Here is a 22,656-nt window from a genome sequence, read left to right as displayed (position 1 = left end):
TAAAAAAAAAAAATGTATTTTTTTTTTATTGGCAGCAGGCGCCGCGGCCCCGGCCCGGCCTAGTGTGCGCTGCGCTGCAGTGCAGCGCCACCGAGCCGCGTCGCGAGTATTCGCGCGGGCCGCGGCCAAGTGAAGTCAGACTCATGGGGGGGGGTGGAGTGTGGAGGTGAGTGACTGTTGATCCGCCTGGGATGGGCGAGCTTGGCCAGCCACTGTCTGTCAGTGAGGCAGGGCATGGAGGCTCGGCTCAGGGGGGATTCGGGAGCCAGCCCAGGAGGCACTGAGACCGTCACACGAGTCTGCAGTGCCAGTGCACAATCATCATAGCAAGGTAACACTACTAGATGTCATGTTACCTTGCTTTGATGATTGCATCTGCATCATCATTTATGATGCATGCAGATGATGCAGATGCATGTGTGCATAATTGGCGTCGCCGTCGCGTCGGTGGGGGCCGGTCACGGACGGTGCGCCTGCCGTGTGTGTGGCTGTGCTCCTCACGAGCCTCTCTGGCCTGCGGCTGTGGCGGCCAGACGGCCAGAGAGAACGACGACTTGTTTCATCTGTGGGAGGGAGGCAGGTGTTACAATTGGTGTGCGTGACGCACACCAAAGCAATTTTTAACACCTGCCTCCCTCCCCTCCGGCGAGTCCTCCTCCTGACCCTGGGGGGTGGGTGCGTGCAGCCTTTGCAGGCTGACTGAGGGCTCCGCTGAGCTGGAGCCGGCAGGCACTAGACAGTGACACATTTCATTCACACTTGCTTTCAACTTTGCTGCAGGAAGTAACACTTCTTTGCAAAGTTGAAAGCAAGCAACTGTCTTCAACTTGTGCTAGTGTTTGGTTACATTGCTTGTGTTTCTGTAGTTGTCCTGACTGTATTCCCCAGTGTAGCGGTAGTTTTGTTATCATTGTAGCAGCCTTCGGTAGCATAGCTCGAGTTGTCTTCCTCAGTGCACCAGCTCTACTTGCTAGCCACTTTCTAGCCACTTTCTGCACATCTCCTGAATGGCTGTAGACTCCTCATTGCTGCTTGTCATAATGGTGCAGCCAGGGTTGGACTGGGCCATAAAATTGGTTCGGGCACCAAGGAAAACGTGGTTCCCACAGTTGCAGGCTATTCAATCCTTTTGTAACACTGTTTGAATAGTACACAAGGGTTTTTTTGACAAAATGTGATGCAAATTGTGCATTTTAAAGAATATTTATTCAGCAACACTGGTCAAAACTACTAGCCACATAGTGAAGTAACTCATCAAATTGGCCAAAAATGCGGCCCACTTTCACCCAAAAATCTGGCCCACACCAGCATTTTGCGTTTTTGGTTCGGCCATGGGCCTATTTCCCTATAGGCCAGTCCAAGCCTGGGTGCAGCGATAGTTTTTGTCCATGTTGCGGACATTACCTGTACAGTTGTTCTAGTGGTTCTCCTTGCTTGCCTGGCGACTGCATCTGTAGTTGGGCTTGTTGCAGGTGTTGCATCTGTCAACTGTTGCAAGATTTCCGACATTTGTTTTTTTTTGCATCTGTATTTATTAGAGAAGGCATATACTTGGAACAGAAATACATAGGGGAACATGTTCTGCCCTTCGTACAGTGAATTGATAGCCTGCATGTCCTGAGTACAACATTTATGCTTTGTATTTATGATGTGCCCCATTTTCATCCATTTGTATTGAGAGAAGAGGGGCGGAACGCACCATCGTTTTCTGCCGCCTCCCTTCCTGTCCGCCATACAAATGCTCCAGAATTTGCATCATCATGCATTTTCATGCCGGTGAAAATGCTCGGAATCCCTATTGAGCCCTTTGGCTTTATGCACCAGCATAAAGCAGGGGGACTCCATAGGTATCCATTGTAAATGCTGCCTGCCATGCACACATGGTGGCCAGCGTTTTATTGTAAATGCTGCCTGCCATATGAGCGTGGTAGGCAATGTTTACTCATTTGCACGGCGGAGTGATATGTGCAGGACAAAAGGCAGCGTATGCCACCATTTGCCCTACAAATGTAGCCAGCGTTTTATTGTAAATGCTGCCTGCCATGTGAGCGTGGTAGGCAATGTTTACTCATTTGCACGGCGGAGTGATATGTGCAGGACAAAAGGCAGCGTATGCCACCATTTGCCCTACAAATGTAGCCAGCGTTTTATTGTAAATGCTGCCTGCCAAGTGAGCGTGGTAGGCATGGTTTACTCATTTGCACGGCAGAGTGATATGTGCAGGACAAAAGGCAGCGTATGCCACCATTTGCCCTACAAATTTGCACTCCGCCATGCAAATGATCACAATTTTCCAGCACAGAGCCACCTACTTGTATGTCTACACGTAACGGCTCCCCACTGCCAAATTACACTTTGGAGTAAAATGAGCTCCTAGTAGCAAACAGTCGGCTAGGCAGGCTTGAGTCCGGTGCCTTAAAAACCAAGACGCGAGCCTTCTAGGGTAGATTCATGACCGGTGGTGGCGGTAATGGAGGTCGTATTCACACCGCGACAAATACCGAGTAGTTCTGTAGTCAGACATACAGAGAGGGGTGATAGGGGAAGGTGAGGGGGAAGTGCGGTCGTGGAAGGAGGGGAGGATTCAGGTAAGTGCTCCTCCCAGGTTCCGGAGGCGGAACTTGAGAGTGGATTGAAATGAGTGAATGGAGGGGAACGGGCATGAGCAGTTTTCCCGCTAATTGCACACATGTCTCTCTGCGGCCCTTGATTGCCTTTTATCCTTGCCTAGGGTGCCCAGCTGCTTTCTACGGGAGAGACTGTGCCAACATCTGCCACTGCCAGAACGGGGCCGACTGCGACCACATCACGGGCCTGTGCACCTGCCGCACCGGATTCACCGGCAAACACTGTGAGCAAAGTAAGTTCCAGGTCAAAAAACCTATTAACTTTCCATATAACTCTTTATGGGATTTCAGGACGAACATACTCGGCCCTAGCACTTTTACACCTATAGCTGCTGGGAACTCGCAACAATGCTTGTGTCATGCCATCACAATCTGCTGCCCCTGAACCTACCCTTAGATATGTAAGCAAGGGGTCCCCCTTTCTGGAGCCCCTCCTGCCCTTGGGTGTCAGTGGGAGAAATCCAGGGTGGCCCAGACCTGGATTGGCGCATTAGCATGCGCGAGGCCGCCGACGCGTCGCGCTTCCCTGGGAATAATAACGCATCATTATGAATTTATGTCTTTGATGCAGTCAGAAGCGGCTGTGATTCGATCTTACTTCGATAACCTTCAACGAGTTCTGTTCCGAACTTCTAAAGGTCGGCGCGTCGCGGCGGCAAAGGAATAACGCACTGTTTGTTTCTGGGCATAAATTATTCATCCAAATCTTTTAAAAATCTATTTACAAACAGTGCCAGGCTGAAATTATTTGTCGAGCAGATTTTCGGGGACAAAGTCTTTTATTTAAGCAAAGCGCAGGTTCAATGCAGGCGGGAGCGGCTTTGCGATGAAGGCCCCCCTTCTTGGTTCAGAGCATGAGCGATGGGGGCATGACTGGGCCATGCGGCACTGAGTGACCTTGCTACACTGTGTGTATGCGTGTTTGCGTGTGTCTTTCTCTCTTCCCGGATATCATTGGCCCAGGGGGAAGCAGAGGAAGTGTCTCCAAGGACATGAGTAAGATGGAGTGTGAGAGAAGCCATCAGGGTAAAAGTGGCAACAGAGTAAGATCTGGGCATTTACCACATAAGGGGTGAGGAACACAGATTATAGCCACTGACCCATGATAGACACACAAACTAATCAGATGGCAAGACCTGGAACACGGTCTGGACTCCTGGTCCGGAAGGCCCTCATGCTGACTGGGGTTGGCAGACACTCACCAACTTGATCTCAGAGGAAAGGAGATGCAGGGACCACAGGAAGACCTATTCCTGAGCCACAAGTCTTTGGAGGTGAATGCCCCAAGAGACAGGAGAGCAGTGAAAGTCACTTGGGTGCTAGCACTGAACTGGGCCACGGTCCTGCGGCAAACGGAGCAAATGAGTTTGAGTATGGGTGACAAATCAACTTGCGGGCCACCATTGGTCCAGGGATGAATATCGATTTCTAAACCATCAATCAGCCCCACACCTCTAGTACACCAGAAGGGATCCAAACAGATTTGAAATGTAAACTTCCTTGTCCAGTTTTGGTAACGTGGACGGAACAGCAGGCTTATCTCCGCGGATGTCTTTGATTTCACTGAATCCACTTCACCTAAAGGTGAAATCTTCGAAAAAAAAAGTAGTCAAATTTGTTGTTATTATGCGGGAGAGACCACCCGCCCCCCTTCACTTCAACCAACCTTATCCTATCCCCTTACTCCACTCCCATCTATGTTTTCAAATGTACCCACTTGGCTTAAAAATGTAAAGAAAAAAAATTCTAAGATTTCTGATTAGGTGAAAAGGGATTCAGTGAAAACGACAGTATCGTATCTCCGCATGGTCGTGGATCGTTGGTTAGTTGCAACATAGCAAAAGTGCTATTTTTACCCAAAGATAAAAGGGACTGTCCAGTCAAGGTTGTATACAAATATCTACTTTATTATTATCACAACAGACAGTGCTAATACTACAAAATACAACCAACCCTGTAAAGGAATGCAGAGAACAGACAGTTTCAAGAAGGAAAGGGGATGCACTTTGGATACTGACAGGACGGTAGTTGGTAAAGTAATTCTTCACAATAGTTCAAGGATACTTGGTTTCAGCACAAAGGGAGCAATGGGTCATAAAATGTCACTAGGGGCCTTTGCAGAAGTACCAAGGGGACAAAACCGCAGTGTACCTTGTGCTTGTGGAAGTTCTTGGTGCTCGACAGGGTCGAGTCGGTTCCAGGGCACTTTGCAGCTTCTGCGACGGAGTTCAAGATGGGAGACAGCTGTGGGTATCTGGCAGCAGGTAGTTCGGTGAGCGAGGCTGGACAGCGGCTGCAGGCTGGCCTACACAGCGGTTTGCGGTCAGGAATCGTCTCAGTGCTGGTTGGCGGGTCTGAAGCACTGGCCGAAAGCGTCTCAGATGACGTTAGCAACTGCAGTGTGACAACAGTCAGGGGTGCAGTCGATTGCAGCTCAAGGGGCTCGGCTGGCTCGAAAATTTCCTTAAGGCAGATGCTGGGTGCTGCTTGTTGGTGCACTCCTCCTAGCTTCTTCGCCTTGTCCTTGGTTTGGTTCAGAGACTCTCTGGCACTTCCCACCTAGGAAGCTTGTTTGAAGAGCCAAGCAGGACACACTGTGTGCTGGCTTGGTACCGGTTCTGGAGCTGCTGGAGGGTCCTCTGGATTCAGTACCCCGCTCTGTTCCCTGGGAGATGTTTAGGGGAGGGATCTTGCTTCCCTCTTTGGAAATCCTGGCTTTCCTTCACTGGCAGAAGCTATAAGGCAGACTGTACCTTCAGCCAGGGTCCAACTGAGTTCTCCTTGTTACTCCTTGCAAAGTCTTCAGATGATCTGCCAAAAGAGGGGCTCAACCCTCTTTTAAAGCCAAATGGGACCCATTGATTGGTGTAGGCTAAGCCTACCTTAATGAACCAATCCTGGGTCCCCACAGTCTGTTATGCGTGAGGTCATAACCAGAGTGCTTTGTAATAGGAAAGGTAAAGGGGTGAGAACATGTTCTGCTAAGTCCCACCCATCTTCCTGTCTGTTGTGGATCAAAGGGTCTCTGTGGTTAATTGAGCTCTCTGTGGTTCCTGATTAATGGCAGGTCTCCCTTGAAGTGGTGCCGAGAACAGACTTTCTGTCTCCATCAAAAATCACATACTCCTACCCTCCAAATGGGGTCCCCTGTGGGGGTTACCTACTGTAAACACATGTACCAGACATGACAGCTCACTGTCATTGTTACTAAGAAGCGGAGCTGGCTTCAGGTTGACACAGATCCATATCAAAGGTGTTGGGGTTTCCTGTCTTTTTTTTAGTCCTACGACCAGGCCTCTTGTGAGCCTGCTTAAATTAACCCTCATCATTATTCGTCACTGCCACCAGCAGGGCCAACAAAGGATAGGGCATATCCATGGAGACATGGCAGGATGAAGGTTTTGCCCTCTCCTTTTGAGATGCCTTGATGTACCCCTGGGTGTCACATTCTAACTAAATGTGACACGGACGACTGCGCCTGTAGGCTGTGTCCACCCAGAATACACAGGTCTATGTGTATGTCATGCCGTGAGCATAGGAAAATGGGTGCAGATTAGCCCCACACATTTTCCAGAGGTTGATCTACCATCATTCAACTTCATACATAATTTTAAAAAAGTCCAGGTGAGCGCACACCCACCGTGCAGATGGTTGAATTCCTCACAGTATGAATGAGATGATAGCGAATATACAATGTAACATTCACAAGACCCAAAGAGGTGGAATTGATTATTAAGGTCAAGCCACAAGTAACGAATCTAGCAGGGAAACAGACCATCCTGTCAAGAGCAAGCCTGACAAATACTGCCAATTACCCCATTATAAGAAGGGTGAAAGATAGACCCTTAGTGTGGGGGTTGCACTGAGAGATAAGGCAACGTTCCTGGCGAAGAGAGTGCAGAGAGAGAGTTTATTGAGAAGAAGCACGTAGTGCTGAGAAACAAGAGTGAATAGAGTGTGAAGCTGTGGCTGCAGAGGGTTAGAGCTGCAAAGTCGCCCTTATGAGAAGGCCATATCCTCACAGAAGTGGGGGAAAGCACCCAGCCCAGACTTACTGCCTATACATTTAATCGAAGTTGAAATAGGAGTATGGGCACCCATCTTAAGACTCCTCTTTAATACCTGCCTCAGTCTGAATACGGTCCTCCCCTCATGGCTAAATGCGACAATAATCCTGATCTATTAGAAGGGGGGAAGTGCGGACCCAGCACATTTCAGACCCATCTCCCTCCTATATGGGGTGGGAAAATCTTTGCTAGAACAATCCATGCTCATCTACTGCAGTGGGTATTCCAGTGCAAAGTTATAGACAATCTACAGGCCAGGTTTTTACCAGAGATTAGCACAATGGACCACACTTTCTGGCTACAATTGATTACATCAAAGTATGTAGCCCTGAGAAAGATGAAGATCTATGCAGTCTTCGCCGATCTCAGGACCGCTTTCGACTCTGTTTCCAGGGATGAACTCTGGACAATTCTGGTTACAAGAGGGATCCCGCAGGGGTTGCTGCAGATTATAATCCATTTGCACTCGAATAACTTTGCATCAGTGCGGTGGGGGTTAGGGGGGGACTAACCCAGTCCTTTGATGTAAATAGTGGTGTAAGGCAGGGATGTATTTTGGCCCCTCTGTTATTCCTGTTATAAATAGAGGCGGTGGTTCGACACGTCAGGTCAAAGTGTCTAGACCCACCTAAATTTGGCCGTGAGGCCTGTCCGATTTTACTCTTTGCAGATGACGCTGTGTTAATGTCCACCTCAGCGAAGGGCCTCAAAACCACCGTGGGGGCCTTAGCAGAGATACATCCAGAGTTGTCCATGGAGATTAACATGGAAAATACCAAAATGTTGATATTCCGGTCAAAATTCATACCATTCAAAAACTTAGCATGGCCAGAAAGAACACCTCTTTGGAACAGGTACAACAAAGGGTAATGGCCCCTTCAGACAGCGAAATCCTGCTTATCGCTGGATAAATATGGAGGGGGAATTTTAAGGTTCTTTTATGCACATGGACAAGGACCAATTACACCAGCAGTCACAATGTATCGGATCCAGGGTAGGGCAGCAGCAATGTATGGGGCTGAAATCTGGGGACATTCGGACATGAAGAACTTGGGTAGAGCAGATATATCTTTCCTGAAAAAAACTGTTAGGCCTGCCGAAATCATGCCAGAGTGTACCAGTCTAGCCGGAATTGGGACTCAGACCGATCGAGAGTGAGATAATTTTTAAACAAGTCCAGTATTGGCTGAGATTGTGGTCTGTGCCTGAGTTACAGGTATACCAGGAAGCCACTGTACCCCTTATGGATACAGAGGGAAGTAGATCCCTGCCCTGGTTCCAGCATGTCAAACACTGCTGACAAGGCTGGAGCTCAGAGAGCTATGGTTTAACCTGCAGGGGGCAACTCCCAATGACATAGGCAAGGCCAGAATAAGGGCACTGAGCCTAATAGACACTGAGCTAGCGAATGATTGCACTAAACTCGCAATGGGTACCTTTTTATCTCCATAGCAAGTTAACCAAGGGCTTTGAGAATTACTTGGATTATGTTCGAGCCCCTGTTGGCCCATACCCATATACATTAAATGTAGGTTCAATTTCTGCACCTGGCATCGCCACCAAAGAAAATGGGTCTCGAATGGAAATGAACTGTGTCCAGCCTAGGGTTTCATTTCATGTTCTTTTGCCAGTGTTACCAGGTGGCACGGTGCAAGTTCGTAAAAACTACTTGTAACACCCATGGAACACGGCTTATAAGGCAAGCCCTCCAACTTTTTACAACATGTGACGACCCCAAAGTGGTCTACTGCGTAGCTAACTATTTAGACTTGGCCTGCTGGAAAAGAGCAAATCTAATGAAAATGGGCCTGGTGCCCTAAGGCATATTTGCTAAATTCCACGTATAGTTGTGCGTAAGTGCCCCAATAAAACTGTCATAATGAAGGTTTCAAACCGTTTGAATTATTATCATGACTTTTAACCCAACCGGGGTAATCTAATCTGTGATCAATGCCTCGTACTGAAATAGGGGGACTTTTTAGTGGTTTACCTTTTTAATTATCAGAATTGTTTATTGATTCTGAACACAATGATGAATTACTATTTCCGCCATGCCATTCCTGCTTGTACAGTGTTGCATATGACATTTGATTATCTTCTATTATCTTTCCGTGATTTTACTGTGATCATTATGTATATGTATGCTTATGGCGAATGATGCAACGTCGAATAAAAGCTATTTGATGATGATAATGAAGATGATGATGATGATGATGCTGATAAGTCCACTTGGAAAAGCAGTGGGATAGAATGAAAGGACTAGACCAGTGGAACCATAACCGAAGGGTGTTTAGGGCACAAGCAAAGGCCAACTTGAGAAGCTTGTAGTCCAGGGCTCAGAGATGGATAGTCACGGGTTCTTATATAAACTGAGAATCATTCAAATTAAGAGAGCTAGCTGGGTATTATAATCCAGACACTAGTGAGAGTGCTAGGCTACCAGAATAGTTAAGAATGCTGGCTATAGATAAAAGCTTCAACCTAGTTAGAGGGCAAAGAAATTCCACCCAGATCAACACAGGTAGGTGGTTGTAATACCTACTCGCTTGGTGCTGATCACCTGCTGACAAGAGGGGGTAAGGAATTGCCTGGAAACTATTACAGGGCGTTGTCTCTTCCAAAGTTGACAAAGACAGGATCTGCTACAAGAGGCTGTTGCCTAGTCAGAGTTGGACAAAGGTATTATCAACACCAAACACTTATGCCAGGATGATCCGGGATCACGACTACAGTCCAGACATAAGCCTAGCCATGCCACCTGATCAGCCAGCATCACAGAAGTGTGCAGGGTCCCACTCTTTCTTGCGACTGTGACTCCTGCTGCATTTCATCCTGTGCCGATAGCTGTAAGCTTTTCTTCTTTTTAATTTACATACTAGCCCAGGCAAGAACTTTGGACTAACAGTACTCAAGAGTAGGGATATGAGTAGAGAAAGACCCTGGACCTCTGGATCTTTAGACTAGCCCCCCCGTCCAAATCCTCTGTATTACTCCAGCTTCCTTCCATCATTTTCCCTGCCATTTCTCCTCTCGAGTTCCCCATAACACTTAGGCCGTTCCCAGACTTATTCTTGAGAAACCATATAGTGCTTCACCCAAGTGAAGGTAACATTGGCCCCAGAAGTGTAGTTCTGCATCAACTGCTTCCCAGGAAAATATTCCCAGGCTGAGGAAACCAACAGCCAGAAGGCATCTTTTATGTTCTGTTATTTTGGTTTTCCCTCTGCCATGCCGACTAGTGATAACTGACACAAAGAGGGCGAACACTCAGAAACTGGCATCTGGTGCTCTCCACACAAGTTTCCCACACAACGAGGGGTGCACACCTTGGGTAATAATGGAGTAAAACCCTGCAGGCAACAGGTTAGGCACCTACAACTATTTAAAGGCCCCTTCCACCCAGCAGTCTCCCCAGTATTCCCCCTGCAGGCACCTTGCATGCCTGGACAGCCTGAACGAAAAGAAATCCCCTGTTGAGCTACTGATCATATTAGCCTGTTAGTCATTCTCTGTCACCTCGTCGTGGAGTCTGACAGGGACTGTACCCTGTGATCTTTCCCGCCCTTTCAGGGCTCATGACAGATTAGGATAATTTCTAGTGCCCTAGGAGTTCCTTTAAACAACAAAAGAAGGGATTTTTCTCTAATCAAACCAGTATCCATATAACTTAACCAAAACCATATATCTGTTTCTCTAGATGTACCTATTGTCTTGTGTCCAAAACTATATGCCCTATTCTAGAAAGCAAGGTTCCTAAAGTCACTAACAGTACTCTGGAGTTCTAGAGTACTAGTGCACTTCTTTCATCTTGGTGGGTTCTAGTCCTCAGAGACGGTGGTCATAATCGGTGTCCATCTTGGCTGCGTCACCTCATGGCCTCAACTCCTGTGTTAATTGAACTCATCCTGCCCTTAGGGGTCTAAAATGTGCAGGTGTATAGATCCCTCACCTGCAGTAGGGGTGATGTGGCTTGGCTGTCCCTTCCTGGGACAACTTCAGTTGGAATTCCGACTCCACCGTGTTCTTTTCTTTCCTGGATAGGATATGAACCAAAACCAGTTTATGGGTGCTATATCTAGGAACCTAGAGCAGTACTTATGGCCTGCTCCTTCCAACTATGTCTGAGCCCCCTCCCCCTATTTCCATTCCTCTGGGTCTAGGTTAAAGAGTGCTATCCTTGTTCTGCTACATTATTGGGGTATAGAGCCTCTAACCTGCTCAGCAAGCTGACTGATACTATCTATATTGCTGCTACCATCTTCTGTTCCGCCACAGTACCCTAGTCTTCCTCGTCTGGTGTGGCCAAAGGGCGTATCACCCCAGTACTGCGCATCAGAAATTACTGAATGCCAAAATGCTGACGTTTTTAATTCAAATTACGCAGCAATTATATGTGTGGTTGGGTTAGGCTTACAAATTAGTTAAGGGAATTATGAGAGGGACAGCAGGGTTCTCCCCCTGCCTATAATTATGCAGAACCAAATTCCAAATGTTTGAATTCAGTATTACCGATGTGCAGTAATCACATAGATTTATTTATTTTAATTCTTCTTAACGCGCCTACTCGCCCGCAGGCCTCACGGCGCACACAAAACATAGACAAGACAGGCAATCAAAGAAAATGTGCAGGAATCCAGAAAAATGAGAGGACTCTAAGGGGACGTAAAAAGAAAGGTCTTTGGCTTCTTCTTGAAGTCGACCAGTGAGATGGAACGCTTGAGGTGCAGAGGAATTACGTTTCACAGAACAGGAGACACAAAATTAAACCTGGTTGTCCAGAATTTGGCCAGGTGAAATCTTGGGCTAACTAAGCCTTGCCTGTTCCAGTGACCTAAGTGATCGCGCCAGTACGTAACGCTAAGTGCGCTCAGTGAGGTAGCTGGGAGCTTCAGCATTCAAATACTTAAAAGTAAGTGTAAAGATCTTGAAAGAAATCCGGTGCTTAATTGGCAACCAGTGCAATTTCTGTCTGGCTTCAGTAACAGGGTGCTGTCTTGGAAGACCCAGCACTGCTATGACTGCACCATTTTGAGTTGTCTGACGGGCCGCTAGGTTAGATTGAGCGGTGCCTGCTAGGAGACTGTTACAATAATCTAGCCTCTAGTTAACCAATGCCGAGGCTAGGATGGACATATTGTTAACAGACAGAAAAGGACGCAGAAAACCAAGCACTTATTAATACGACCGCATGAGGCGCAAGTCTTAGCCACATGAGGTCTCATGGTCAGTTCTGCATCAGTGGTAACGCCAAGCGTAATAGAGACGTTAGAGATCAGGAAGGCTGCATATTCAGGAGAGAGGTTTTTTAACACATGGCCAGAAGCGGCGATAAGAATCTCTGTTTTATCGGTGTTAAAGACCATCGTGTTCTGGATCATCCAGGAATGAATGAGAGTGTAGATAGCATTAATAACATCAGAGTCTACCGAATACACCCCCGACAATTCGAGGATGACCTGGGTGACATCGGCATAATTATTATACAGGGCACCCAAAAGCAAAGGAAGAATATAGATATTGAAAAATGTTGGTGACGGTGAGGTATCCTGAGGAACACCCTGTGTTAAAAGAGTGGGATCGGATGAAGCATTGTGAGTTACAACGCGCGCATTACGAGGACCCAGAAAGGAAACCAACCATTGTGTAGTTAAATCAGTGCAACCAACGAAGGATTGGAGCCTGACCGTCAATAGCTCGTGGTCGACCAAATCGAAAGCTGCGAGAGATCCAGCAACATAAGGAGTGCTGGATGACTGCAACAACTTAGATTCCCCACTGTAACTATGCCACATAAAGCATTGCCAGAGAGGGCCTTTTTTGTAGTTTCTCTTTTTACTTTGCTTGTTACTTTGACATGTGAAATACACCAGGCTGAATTTCTGATATACTCGAGTTTGTTTATTCTCTCCCTCACTACGTGCTAAAGCTGCAGTATAGTTAAGGACACACATTTTAAAATTGCCTTTCTCAGAACCACTAAACATAACATCAAATAATCACCACGTTTCCAAATTTATGACCCACCTTCTTTTTTGGAATATTGTTAATTTTTGAAGGTGTTAATAGTATTTTGTATTTTTCCTTGGTATGACGTGGGCTATGAAGATGTTGGTTAGAGACTAGTTGTGAGCTAGTTACTTGGGTAATTCTGAATGGAAATATTGAGGTTATTTATTTAAGAAGTGATTTTAGGTATATTTTTCAGGTTATTGGATGTATGTATTGTATGTAATGTCAATATTATTTCATTTATTTCAATGGTGATGTGGTGTGTTCTTAGAACGTATTGTATGTTTGCTACACATGTTGTTGTTTTTCAATGTAAAGATGTACTTATGTGCTTATGTTGTTTTTGTACTACTCATTTGTAATGATGAGTTAAGGTTCAAACAATGTTGAGTTTATTGTTTTTTATGTTTTGTGTTTACTGTGGTTTTATTTTGTTACGTTTAGTGTTTGATAGCAGGTTAAACCTTAACATCGGCATTCTGAACGTTTATAGACCACATTTTTCTAAACATAGTAACTTCTTTAGCATCTTTATTTTTATTTTTATTACCTTAGGGATTGTTGTTTAATTGGTATGTGAGGTTTGCTGACTAATTAGTTTTGTATGCAGTTGATCATCTTGTGCGTTTTGGGGTACATATTTCATTTCATAGAATATTTTTCATTTCACTGTGTATTTTCCATTTCATTTTGTCTTGCTGACGCTATTGGACACACCTTGCGTCTACTAACCGCTGGGTGCAGCAGATAAGCTTGTGTGTTACAAGGAATACTTTTTATTTTACAGAATATTTTTAATTTCACTTTGTTTTCATTTCATTTTGTTCCTTTGACTTCACTGTGTATAGCTGAATAGGGGTATGGGTTCTGGAAGCTGTGGCTCACTTTCTATGTATTACAGTAAATTTTCTATCACATTTTGTGTCTCCATACCTTCTGCACATGTAGGGTGGCTGTACTGCATGTTGGGTGCTGTCGATCACCTTGTGCATTTTACTGAAAAACCTTCATTTCACAGTTATGCTTTTCATTTAGTTTTGTCACTCTGACCCATATGACGTAGCTAATCATATTGTAGTTTTGGCAGAATTGTTTTCATTTCATGGTATAGTTGTCATTATTTCTGTCACTCCAACCATACCGCCCATGCTCAAGAGCTCTACTCTGTGTTTGCGGCAGATCCTCTAGTGCGTTTTTTGGAATATTTGTTGGATCTGCATCCCTAATATGCATGACTAAATAGGGTTGTGTGTGTATGGTTGCTGGGCGCTATGGATGGTTTTGTATGTTTTGCAGTATATATGTAATGCTATTTGTTCCTCAGTTCCTACTGCGTGTCTGGAAATATCAATACTTTTTTTACCTGAAAAAGTAGATATCGCACATTTGGCTGATCCAATTTTGCGGTTCCTAGTGATAGTTTGAATGGCAAAGTTTTGAATAAAAATGCGTAGGAAAATGCATTTAATTTCTTTTTTAATGGGGGTCCCCCAACCCCTGTTTTTTTACCCCTAAACACCCATTTTAGTAAAAAAAAAAAACTTTACCTACTAAAATAATGCATTTTTTCGATGCAATTTTTCCCAAAACATTTGTCATTCGTAACTATGTTTTCAAAACAATGCCCGGATACCAATTTTGCAAAGTTGTGAGAGAACGAACATGGTTCAAATAACCTGTTCTAGGGAATTTCTTCCACTCAGGAGGATCTACAACAACGATTTAGCTCACTACACCCTTCACAGAGGAGAAATAACCATTTGCATATCAGTCTTTGTCCCACCCAGATGGGCACTCCAGCACCGAAATGCTAGGCAATTCTCCTTTGAACAAGAGTACCAACAGCAACCACAGACACGTGTTTCAGCCTTGTTGGGCCTCCTCAAAGAGCTGAAGCTGACCCTCTAAGGCACAGTGAGCAACGGTTCCACGTTTGGATTACACTTGGTTACTTAGGGTGAAACCCCAAGTTTAACAAATTAAGCAAGTGTGTGGGAGCCCCTCTTGAGAACGAACATGGTTCAAATAACCTGTTCTATGAAATTTCTTCCATTCAGGAGTGTCTACAACCACGTTTTGTTCACTGCACCTTTCACAGAGGAGAAATATCCATTTGCATATCAGTCTGGTCCCACCACCTAGTATATATTGAATGCTATTTGTTCCTCAGCTCCTACTGTGCGTGTCCAGAAATATCAATTCATTGTTTTACCTTAAAAAGTGAATATCTGAAGAGGCCACCAGGGGGCGCACAGGCAATGGCTGCCTGAACACCGTGCTCCCGCTGACGCTGGGCCATTGACGGGGATTGAGCCCCCCCCCAGACCCATTAGGCGGATTCTCTCGCCTGACCTGAGCTGGCGAGCCCCCTGTGACGCCCCCGCAAAAAAGAACGGAACACAAGCTCCCCGGGAGCCTGAGAACGGGCCGTGCCGCAGGAGCGGCGAAGAGCGCATCGGCGCCAGGGGTGGAGGAGCGGCCCGCTGAAGCGGGAGAGTTTTTTTTTCTTGCCGGTGAGCCCGTCCCCCAGCGCCCATCCGCTCCCCTGCCTTCGCGGGGTGCCCACGAGATTGCGGGACCGCGGCCCCGTTGGGGAATTCAGACATTCGCTGTTCCACCCCTCCCCCGGGCCGTGACGAGTCCCCGGTGGGGTGGGCCCCAGTGGGCATATTGAAAAGCCGTCTCGCACATAGCAACCAGGGCCTGATTCAGGAGGATCTGGGCCCCGACGCCCCCCCGGAGCAATAGTGCAGGATCGGGGCACGCAGGGGAGCAGCAGCATCCCCCCCCGGGGGAAAAAAAAAAAGCCACAGGTTCCCGCAGAAACGCACCCCCAGTGCACGGAAACTCACCCCCAGAGCACAATAACCGCTGGAGCGGAAACGCAACCCCCCCTCTCTTTCGAGGGGTCCCAGAACCGCTGCAGCCTGCACCCTCATTGTGGACACTACAGGGGGTGGCGCCTGGGCCCATTCCCAGGGCGTGTCCCCGCCTGACACCCCCCTGCAGGGGGAACGCGTCCCCGAGACAGCGACAGTGGGACGGCCCGGGCGGTCTCCCCGCCCCGAAGAAGAACACCAACATCTAGAAGGATCCCAGGTGTGAGGCCCCCATCCGGCGCTGGTGGGGCGTGTGCCCACCTGCGATCTGCCCCCCCCCACGGAAAGACACCAGCCTCCCGCGGGCTTCCCTGGGACACCACAGCCTGGTGACCTCATGCCGGGACCTCGAGGAGACTCCCCAAAGCCAAACGGATTGCAGCGGTCCCTGCAGTGGGCACAGTGGAAGACTGCATGAGCTGGCAAGCGGCCCTGCAGGCATATCGCTTTAAGGGAACGGAGGGCACGGCCAGCGACCCCACTCAAGCTGGGGACATGGCCCAGCCGGAGACCCCAATGCAGTCCACAACGGCGTTGGAGAGGGGCTTCGCCTCCATCCTACAGGAAATCAGGGACATGCGGTCAGACATCGCCCAGAAATTCGAAAAAAGATCGACCAAAGGGTGGACAAGGTTGAGGACAGACTCCTGCAAGTGGAAACCAACCAGTCATCAACGGCAGCCCAGGAGGTGCAAACGGAGATGAGGCTTGCAGCCCTGGAGAAGAGGGACGAGGAAAGGGCTAGACAGATGGATGACTATGAAAACAGGGAAAGGAGAAATAACCTTAGATTTTTTGGGATCCCGGAAACGGAGGGTAAAACGGAGAGAGACATTATCACACTCTTGTTTTCAGAAGAGATGACCACAGAGCTCACGTTTGACCGAGTGCATAGGGCAGGAGGCAAGGCAGGGAACCCCCGGTCGGTCCTGGCCCGGTTCCACTACTACTCGGAAAAGACTAAGGTGCTTGAGGAAGCAAGGAAAGCAGGGGTGGTGACTTATAACAGCGCCCAGATTACCATCTATCAAGACCTCTCCGCATACACCCTGGCCAAGCGCAGGATGTGCCGTCCCCTAACACAGTTACTAAAGGAAAAGGGGGTGCGATAAAAGTGGGGGTACTCCTTCTCCCTGGCCTTCGAATACATGGGTCAACGGACAATGCTGATCACAGAAGAAGACATAAGGGGAGTCATCTGTGATTATGTGGTGGAGCCCACCCCCCGGAGGGGCCCAGTGGGTCCCGAGGCCCTTGGTAGGGGAGGCCCTGGCCAGTCGGGTGCCAAAAGAAAGAAAACCAGTGCAAGAAAATTCAAAAAATTGAACACCCCGCCGCCCGCACTAGAAGGTGAACACGTCGACTCAGAGGGCTGACGGCGGTGACGCCCCGACCCGCAGCGGGTCGGAAAAGGAAGTTCCTGAGGTTTCTCAGAATGCAGAGTCCCCTTGAATAGCAAGTATAACGGGGTCAACCAAAGAGACAAAGCAGTGGGGGGGAGGGTGGCTCAAAGACAGGAGCATGGTACAGAATGCCTAGCCGAGGAGGGCAGGCTGGTGGTCCGGCCAAAGGCCAGCAATGGCGGAACTAACTGGCTGGACGGGAAGGGGGTAGGGGGGCGACAAGTTGGTGGGGGTTGTTCTTTTAGGGATGGGTATTGGAGTTCAGTTGGGGGCTAGTTTAAGGGCCCCCCGGGTGGGAGGAAGGGGGAACCAAAGAAATCAGGATGTGAGACAAAAAGAGTGCGAAGGGAGCAATGACGCGAGGAGGTCGACCAAAAGGGAGGTTTCATTTAGATTATGGCTGATAGTCTGCCTGCCCTGGGTGTGGGTACCTTGAATGTGCGGGGCCTGAATACCCCCACTAAGAGATCTCTGGTTTGTAGAGAGTTTAGAAGGGCAAAATTAGACCTACTCTTCTTGCAAGAGACACACTAGGCACGGAGAAAGAACCCAAAATGAGGGGGGGGGATTTGGAGAGATGCTGTGCGCATCCCACAGGACCAAGAAAAGGGGAGTGGCCATTTTATTATCAAGGGACGTAGGCTTCGAGAGGGAGGCCACATTGAAAGACCCAGAGGGCCGCTATCTGTTGGTAAAGGGCTTGTTGCAGGGCGCCCCCTGACCCTCGCGGTAGTCTACTGCCCGAACAAGGGACAAGCGCAGTTCTGGGAGGAAGTGAGGGATAAGCTCAAACCTTTTGTGCAGGGCACAGTGGTGGTGGGTGGATACTTTAACATGGTCCTGGACCCATCCACAGATAGAAAGCGAGTAGGTCCCCATACGAGTAGGCCTGCAGATGAAGCCATGGCACATAATTTTCAGCGGGTTAACTCCGAGCTGGGCTTGGTGGATACGAAACCGTCCCCCGGGATGGATAGTCCTGCGTTCACTTACTATTCTGCCATCCACTCCTCGTACTCCAGAATTGATTGCATCCTGGTAGATGAGACCCTCCGCCCATACACCTCTGGCTATAGGGTAGACCCGGTCCCCTGGTCGGACCACGATTTGGTCCGTGTTACAATTGCAGAGGAATAGCGCAAAGACCACAGGGGACGATGGAAATGTAACAATGCCCTATTAAAGGACGAGGCCCATGCCCAGGAAGTGTTAGACGCCATAATGGAATTCTTTGAGCTTAATGATGATGGGGAGGTTAGCACACACACACTGTGGGACGCCTTCAAGGCAACCCTACGAGGAGTTCTCATTAAAATAGGCGCCCACAAAAAAAGGGAAAGGGAGGCCTGTGAGAAGTCTCTGAGAGGCAAAATAGCCCACCTCCAACCTGGAGGTCCCCTGGATCAGCCTCTCGGGTGCGACTGGGTGGCCGCCCTGAAGGACTACAGGCTCCAGCTGGAGGACCTGCTCCTATTCAGAACAGAGAGGAGCCTCCAGATGGTCAAGCAAAGATATTATGACAAGGGGGACAAAGCGGATAGGATCCTGGCCTGGAAGCTGAGGGAGGTCCAGAGGAGTAGAATGGTCAAGGCGGTGAGGGATGCTCAAGGGTCATTGGGTTATGATACTCCCCACATAGGGGAGGCCTTCCGCCAATATTATGCAAAATTGTGCACGTCAGAATGTAACAGGGGCGATGTCCAGATAGAGGACTTCCTGAGCTCCATCCAGGTCCCAGCCTTAACGAGAGAGATGTCGGAGGGGTTAGAGGGGCCGGTTACTGAGGATGAGATAGAAAAAGTGATTGGTGGGATGAAGGTGGGATCGTCCCCCCGGGGAGGACGGCTACACAGTGTATTTCTACAAAAGGTTCCGCTCCACTTTGGCCCCGTACCTGGCACAGGTTTTAAACTCTGTGTTGGAGGGGGGGGATTCTCCCCAAATCCATGATGGGGGCCATAATAGCTGTGCTGCCCAAAAAAGGTAAGGACCCCGCAGAATGTTCCTTATACCGCCCAATATCATTATTAAACATAGACGTGAAGATCCTGACCAAGGCAGTGGGGAGGCGGATGTAAGGGATTATGCCGAAGCTGGTACATGGGGACCAGGTGGGTTTCATAAGAGGAAGGCAGAGGTCAGACAACATCTGCAAAACAATAGACCTAATTCATTACGCCCAAGAATCGGACCTGGAAGCATGTGTTCTCTCCGTAGACTCAGAAAAGGCCTTCGACAGGGTCGAATGGAGATACATGGAACTCCTCCTCCAAAAAATGGGCTTTGGGTCACACATTAGGAACTGGATTGCCGCTCTTTATAGACCCCCCACAGGAAGGGTCCAAGTGAACGGGAGGTTGTTGGAGTCCTTTCCCCTCTCACGAGGAACGAGGCAGGGCTGCCCACTCTCCCCACTGATATACGTTCTAACGATGGAACCCCTAGCCATAGCGGTCAGAGCGCACCCGGATATCAGGGGGATTAGAAGAGGTGAGATAGAATTCAAGCTTTCCCTGTTTGCAGACGACATCCTGGCCTACATGGTTGACCCTGGCTCCTCGCTTACCCCTTCTTGTCCTTGGTGGCTGCGTTCGGGTCCTTTTTGGGGCTGAAAATTAACACGACAAAATCGTTCTACTCCCAATGAGAGCTCGAGACCCAGGGCTGGACCCCCTGGATAGGTTCCAGGGGATAGAGTTGGGGACGGCCTCCATACGATACCTGGGTGTCCTGCTCACAAGAGACTTGTCCAAACCTGCTACCACCAATTATGACCCCATATTGACAGAGATGACATCTGATTTGAGGAGATGGGGCAAGATGATTTTGTCTTGATATGGCCGGATGACGGCACTCAAGATGAATGTCCTGCCAAGGCTTTTGTACCTCTTTACAGCACTGCCAACCAGCATCCCCGATCGGTCTTTTAGGGATCAACAGACCGCAGTACAAGACTTCATATGGCAAGGAAAAACCCCGAGAACTGGGAGGGCGATCCCGACTCTACCGAGGGAGGGAGGAGGGTTTGGGGTACCGGATTTTCATCTTTATTTCCGCGCCGCCCAGCTGCGTGTCCTCTTGGAACACATGAAAGAAGGGTTGAGGACCTATTGGTTTTACTTAGAGGATATGGACACACATCCCCTAAAGGTTCGGGACCTCCTGTGGGCCCCACGCAAGTCAATCCCGACAAAATTCAGAACTCATCTGACACTGGGAGTTCTTTGGGAAATTTGGAAAGTGGGCCCACAGACTGCCTATCTCACTTCATGCCCGTCCCCGCTGTCCTCTCTCAGGGGCCGCGCTCTAGACCTGGGAAACAAGGGATTCCGGAACTCCCAGGACTGGTCTGACATGGGAATGGAATGGGCCGGACAGTTGTTCAAAGAGGGCGAGTTTTTAGAGTATGAGGAATTGAGAGACGCTCTCGGAAGGGGGTCCCTTTCCACATTTGAATATCTTTGTCTCAAGTGCATACTCTGCGAACAGTCCGGGGGACAAAATTTGAGGAGGCAGTTGACCCGCTTTGAGAAGCTCTTGGACACGGCAACTTCAAGAAAAGTGGCTGTATCCAAAATGTACAAAATTTTTAACACTATCAACCTTCCGGGGAGGAGGAGCTTTCGCTCATTCTGGAACGACCTGGCAGGGGAGGTTATTTCAGGGGATGCCTGGTCTAGAATTTTTAAAATCGCCTTCCACAGAAACTTATTCACATCGGACATGGAACACAATTTTAAGATTCTGCAGGGGTGGCATAGGGACCCAGTGAAATTGTCAAAATAGGATTATTGGGTCAGCTGTTTGTACGCCTTTTGAATCGGTACTGACCCTGTTTGTATTATTAAGAAAATGCCAATAAAACCAAAGTTAAAACTCCATGGGATGGAAACACTGAAGCACCGGCACCGTTGTTAACAGTGCCAGTTCTTCAGTGAATAATCTGCCGGTAGGGTCCTAAACTACCAGCAGATCAGGCCTGACAGTTGTTCACTGGCCCTACCGGCAGACTCAGAGTATGCCGGTCCGGAAAACGTGCAGTAACTGTTGTTGCCGGCACCTTTTTCTAGGACCGGCATATCCGTAATAAGGCCCATTAACTCCCAAAAGACTCTTGAACAAACACTTGAGTGCCTATTTTGATGGTAAGGCTTCTTTAAAGCGACCTCAAAGAGTTCCCATGGGGAGTTGTTTTGAGCAGGAGAAGCAGGAATTGGGAGGGAATGGCCATAGGGATTTGCATGGGCAGTCAATGTGTGGGCAAATAGCCAAACAACGCCTACATGCTGTGTGTCCTTCCTAATTTGCCATTTCTCCCTATCTGTACTCTAATGCAATAGTTTCGGCATATAGGTGGTGCAAACCAATAGACCAAACCAATAATCAGCACATCTAAAAATGTGTATCAGACCTTCCATGATCAATATTCAGTATGAGAACCAACCTCATACTGGTTCCCAAATCTTTTTATTCTGCAAAACATTTTATTTTTTGGTTGCTACTGAGCCACTTTGCGTTATTCACACTTCTCCGCCCTGCCCTGAAGTAGTGTTCAGGCGTTGGATGATCCCCTTTGTGGTAGCAGATGCCCAGCATGCACTCCTGCCAACAGAACATTCTGGAACTGTCCTCATGCAAGCTCAATGCAAACAAGATTAAGTGCCATTGCTAATGGAGTGTTATGTTGCCTTCCAGAGTGCCCACCAGGAGCATTTGGTTACGGCTGCCAGCAGCTGTGTGAGTGTATGAACAATGCCACCTGCGACCACGTGACGGGTACATGTTACTGCAGCACCGGTTTCAAAGGCATCAGGTGTGACCAAGGTATGTCTTCACTCAGCACGCTACTGTCCACCAGCATGAACTAATTCTTGATTATCTGTGGTTCAGCATACACTAGGCATCAGTGAGAATAAACATGACTCCCCAATCCCACAGTAGGCAGAAAACCAAAGCGTATCAGGCCAGCAGAAGGCATAACCAGGGCTCACCTGCCCTCTACAGACATATATGTGCTCGTCCGGACTCAACATGCATAGCCAAACTATCAGCATGGACATCCAGGAGCACACCAGCGCTCAACATACCTCAGAATTCATTAACGTGTATTAATCCAGCTTCAGCAGACTGTACCTCCACAACCAGACATCATCAAAACCAGAGCAGCCACAGCCGTGGCTTGCCCAGCCAGGGATCACCAGTCCTGAGAAAGAATAGGGACTCACAAGGCTTCTTCAAGCATCGCCATGAATCTATGTGCATCCATGCGATTCTCCAGACTCCAACAGACCTAAGTGGGATAACTGGAGCACATCAAGGGCACAGTAGGATCATAGCAGGCATACCCGTGGTTCACAAAGCCAATAGAACATATAGGCCCACAGCAGCCTTTTTTAGGACTTTCCTTACTCTCACCCGTAATCTGCGGGCATCACTTTGGCTCACCCAGATTCTTTAGGCACACCTGCCGCTCATACAGCCTCAGAAGGCATAGCCAAGAACAACCAGGCTCCAGCAGGCATAGCAGAGGTTCACCAGTCCACCTCAGGCATAACTAGGGATCAATGGCCTATGCATAGGATTAACCAGACCTCTGCACACTTCAGCAGGTATAATTGGGATTCACCACCCCACTGCACACATACCGGTGGTTCTCCTAAGCCCTGCAGGC

The 22,656-nt window shown here is 48.3% G+C and overlaps 1 protein-coding gene across 9 annotated transcripts in view; it reads left to right on the top strand.

Annotated features, from left to right (window-relative positions):
- The window catches only part of MEGF11 (multiple EGF like domains 11), a 2,301,522-nt gene that overhangs the window by 2,107,159 nt on the left and 171,707 nt on the right, over positions 1–22,656 (top strand). For all 9 annotated transcript variants that reach the window (XM_069624261.1, XM_069624259.1, XM_069624260.1 and 6 more), the window contains 2 exons: positions 2,732–2,860; positions 21,681–21,809. In XM_069624261.1, the coding sequence (XP_069480362.1) occupies positions 2,732–2,860; positions 21,681–21,809 (258 nt within the window). The remainder of the gene's footprint in view (positions 1–2,731; positions 2,861–21,680; positions 21,810–22,656) is intronic.

The sequence above is a fragment of the Ambystoma mexicanum genome, chromosome 11 (assembly GCF_040938575.1).
Source record: "Ambystoma mexicanum isolate Mex_15411 chromosome 11, UKY_AmexF1_1, whole genome shotgun sequence".
NCBI lineage: Eukaryota > Metazoa > Chordata > Amphibia > Caudata > Ambystomatidae > Ambystoma > Ambystoma mexicanum.
Note: the sequence above shows the minus strand (reverse complement) of the source record. Positions and strands in the feature narration are given on the sequence as shown.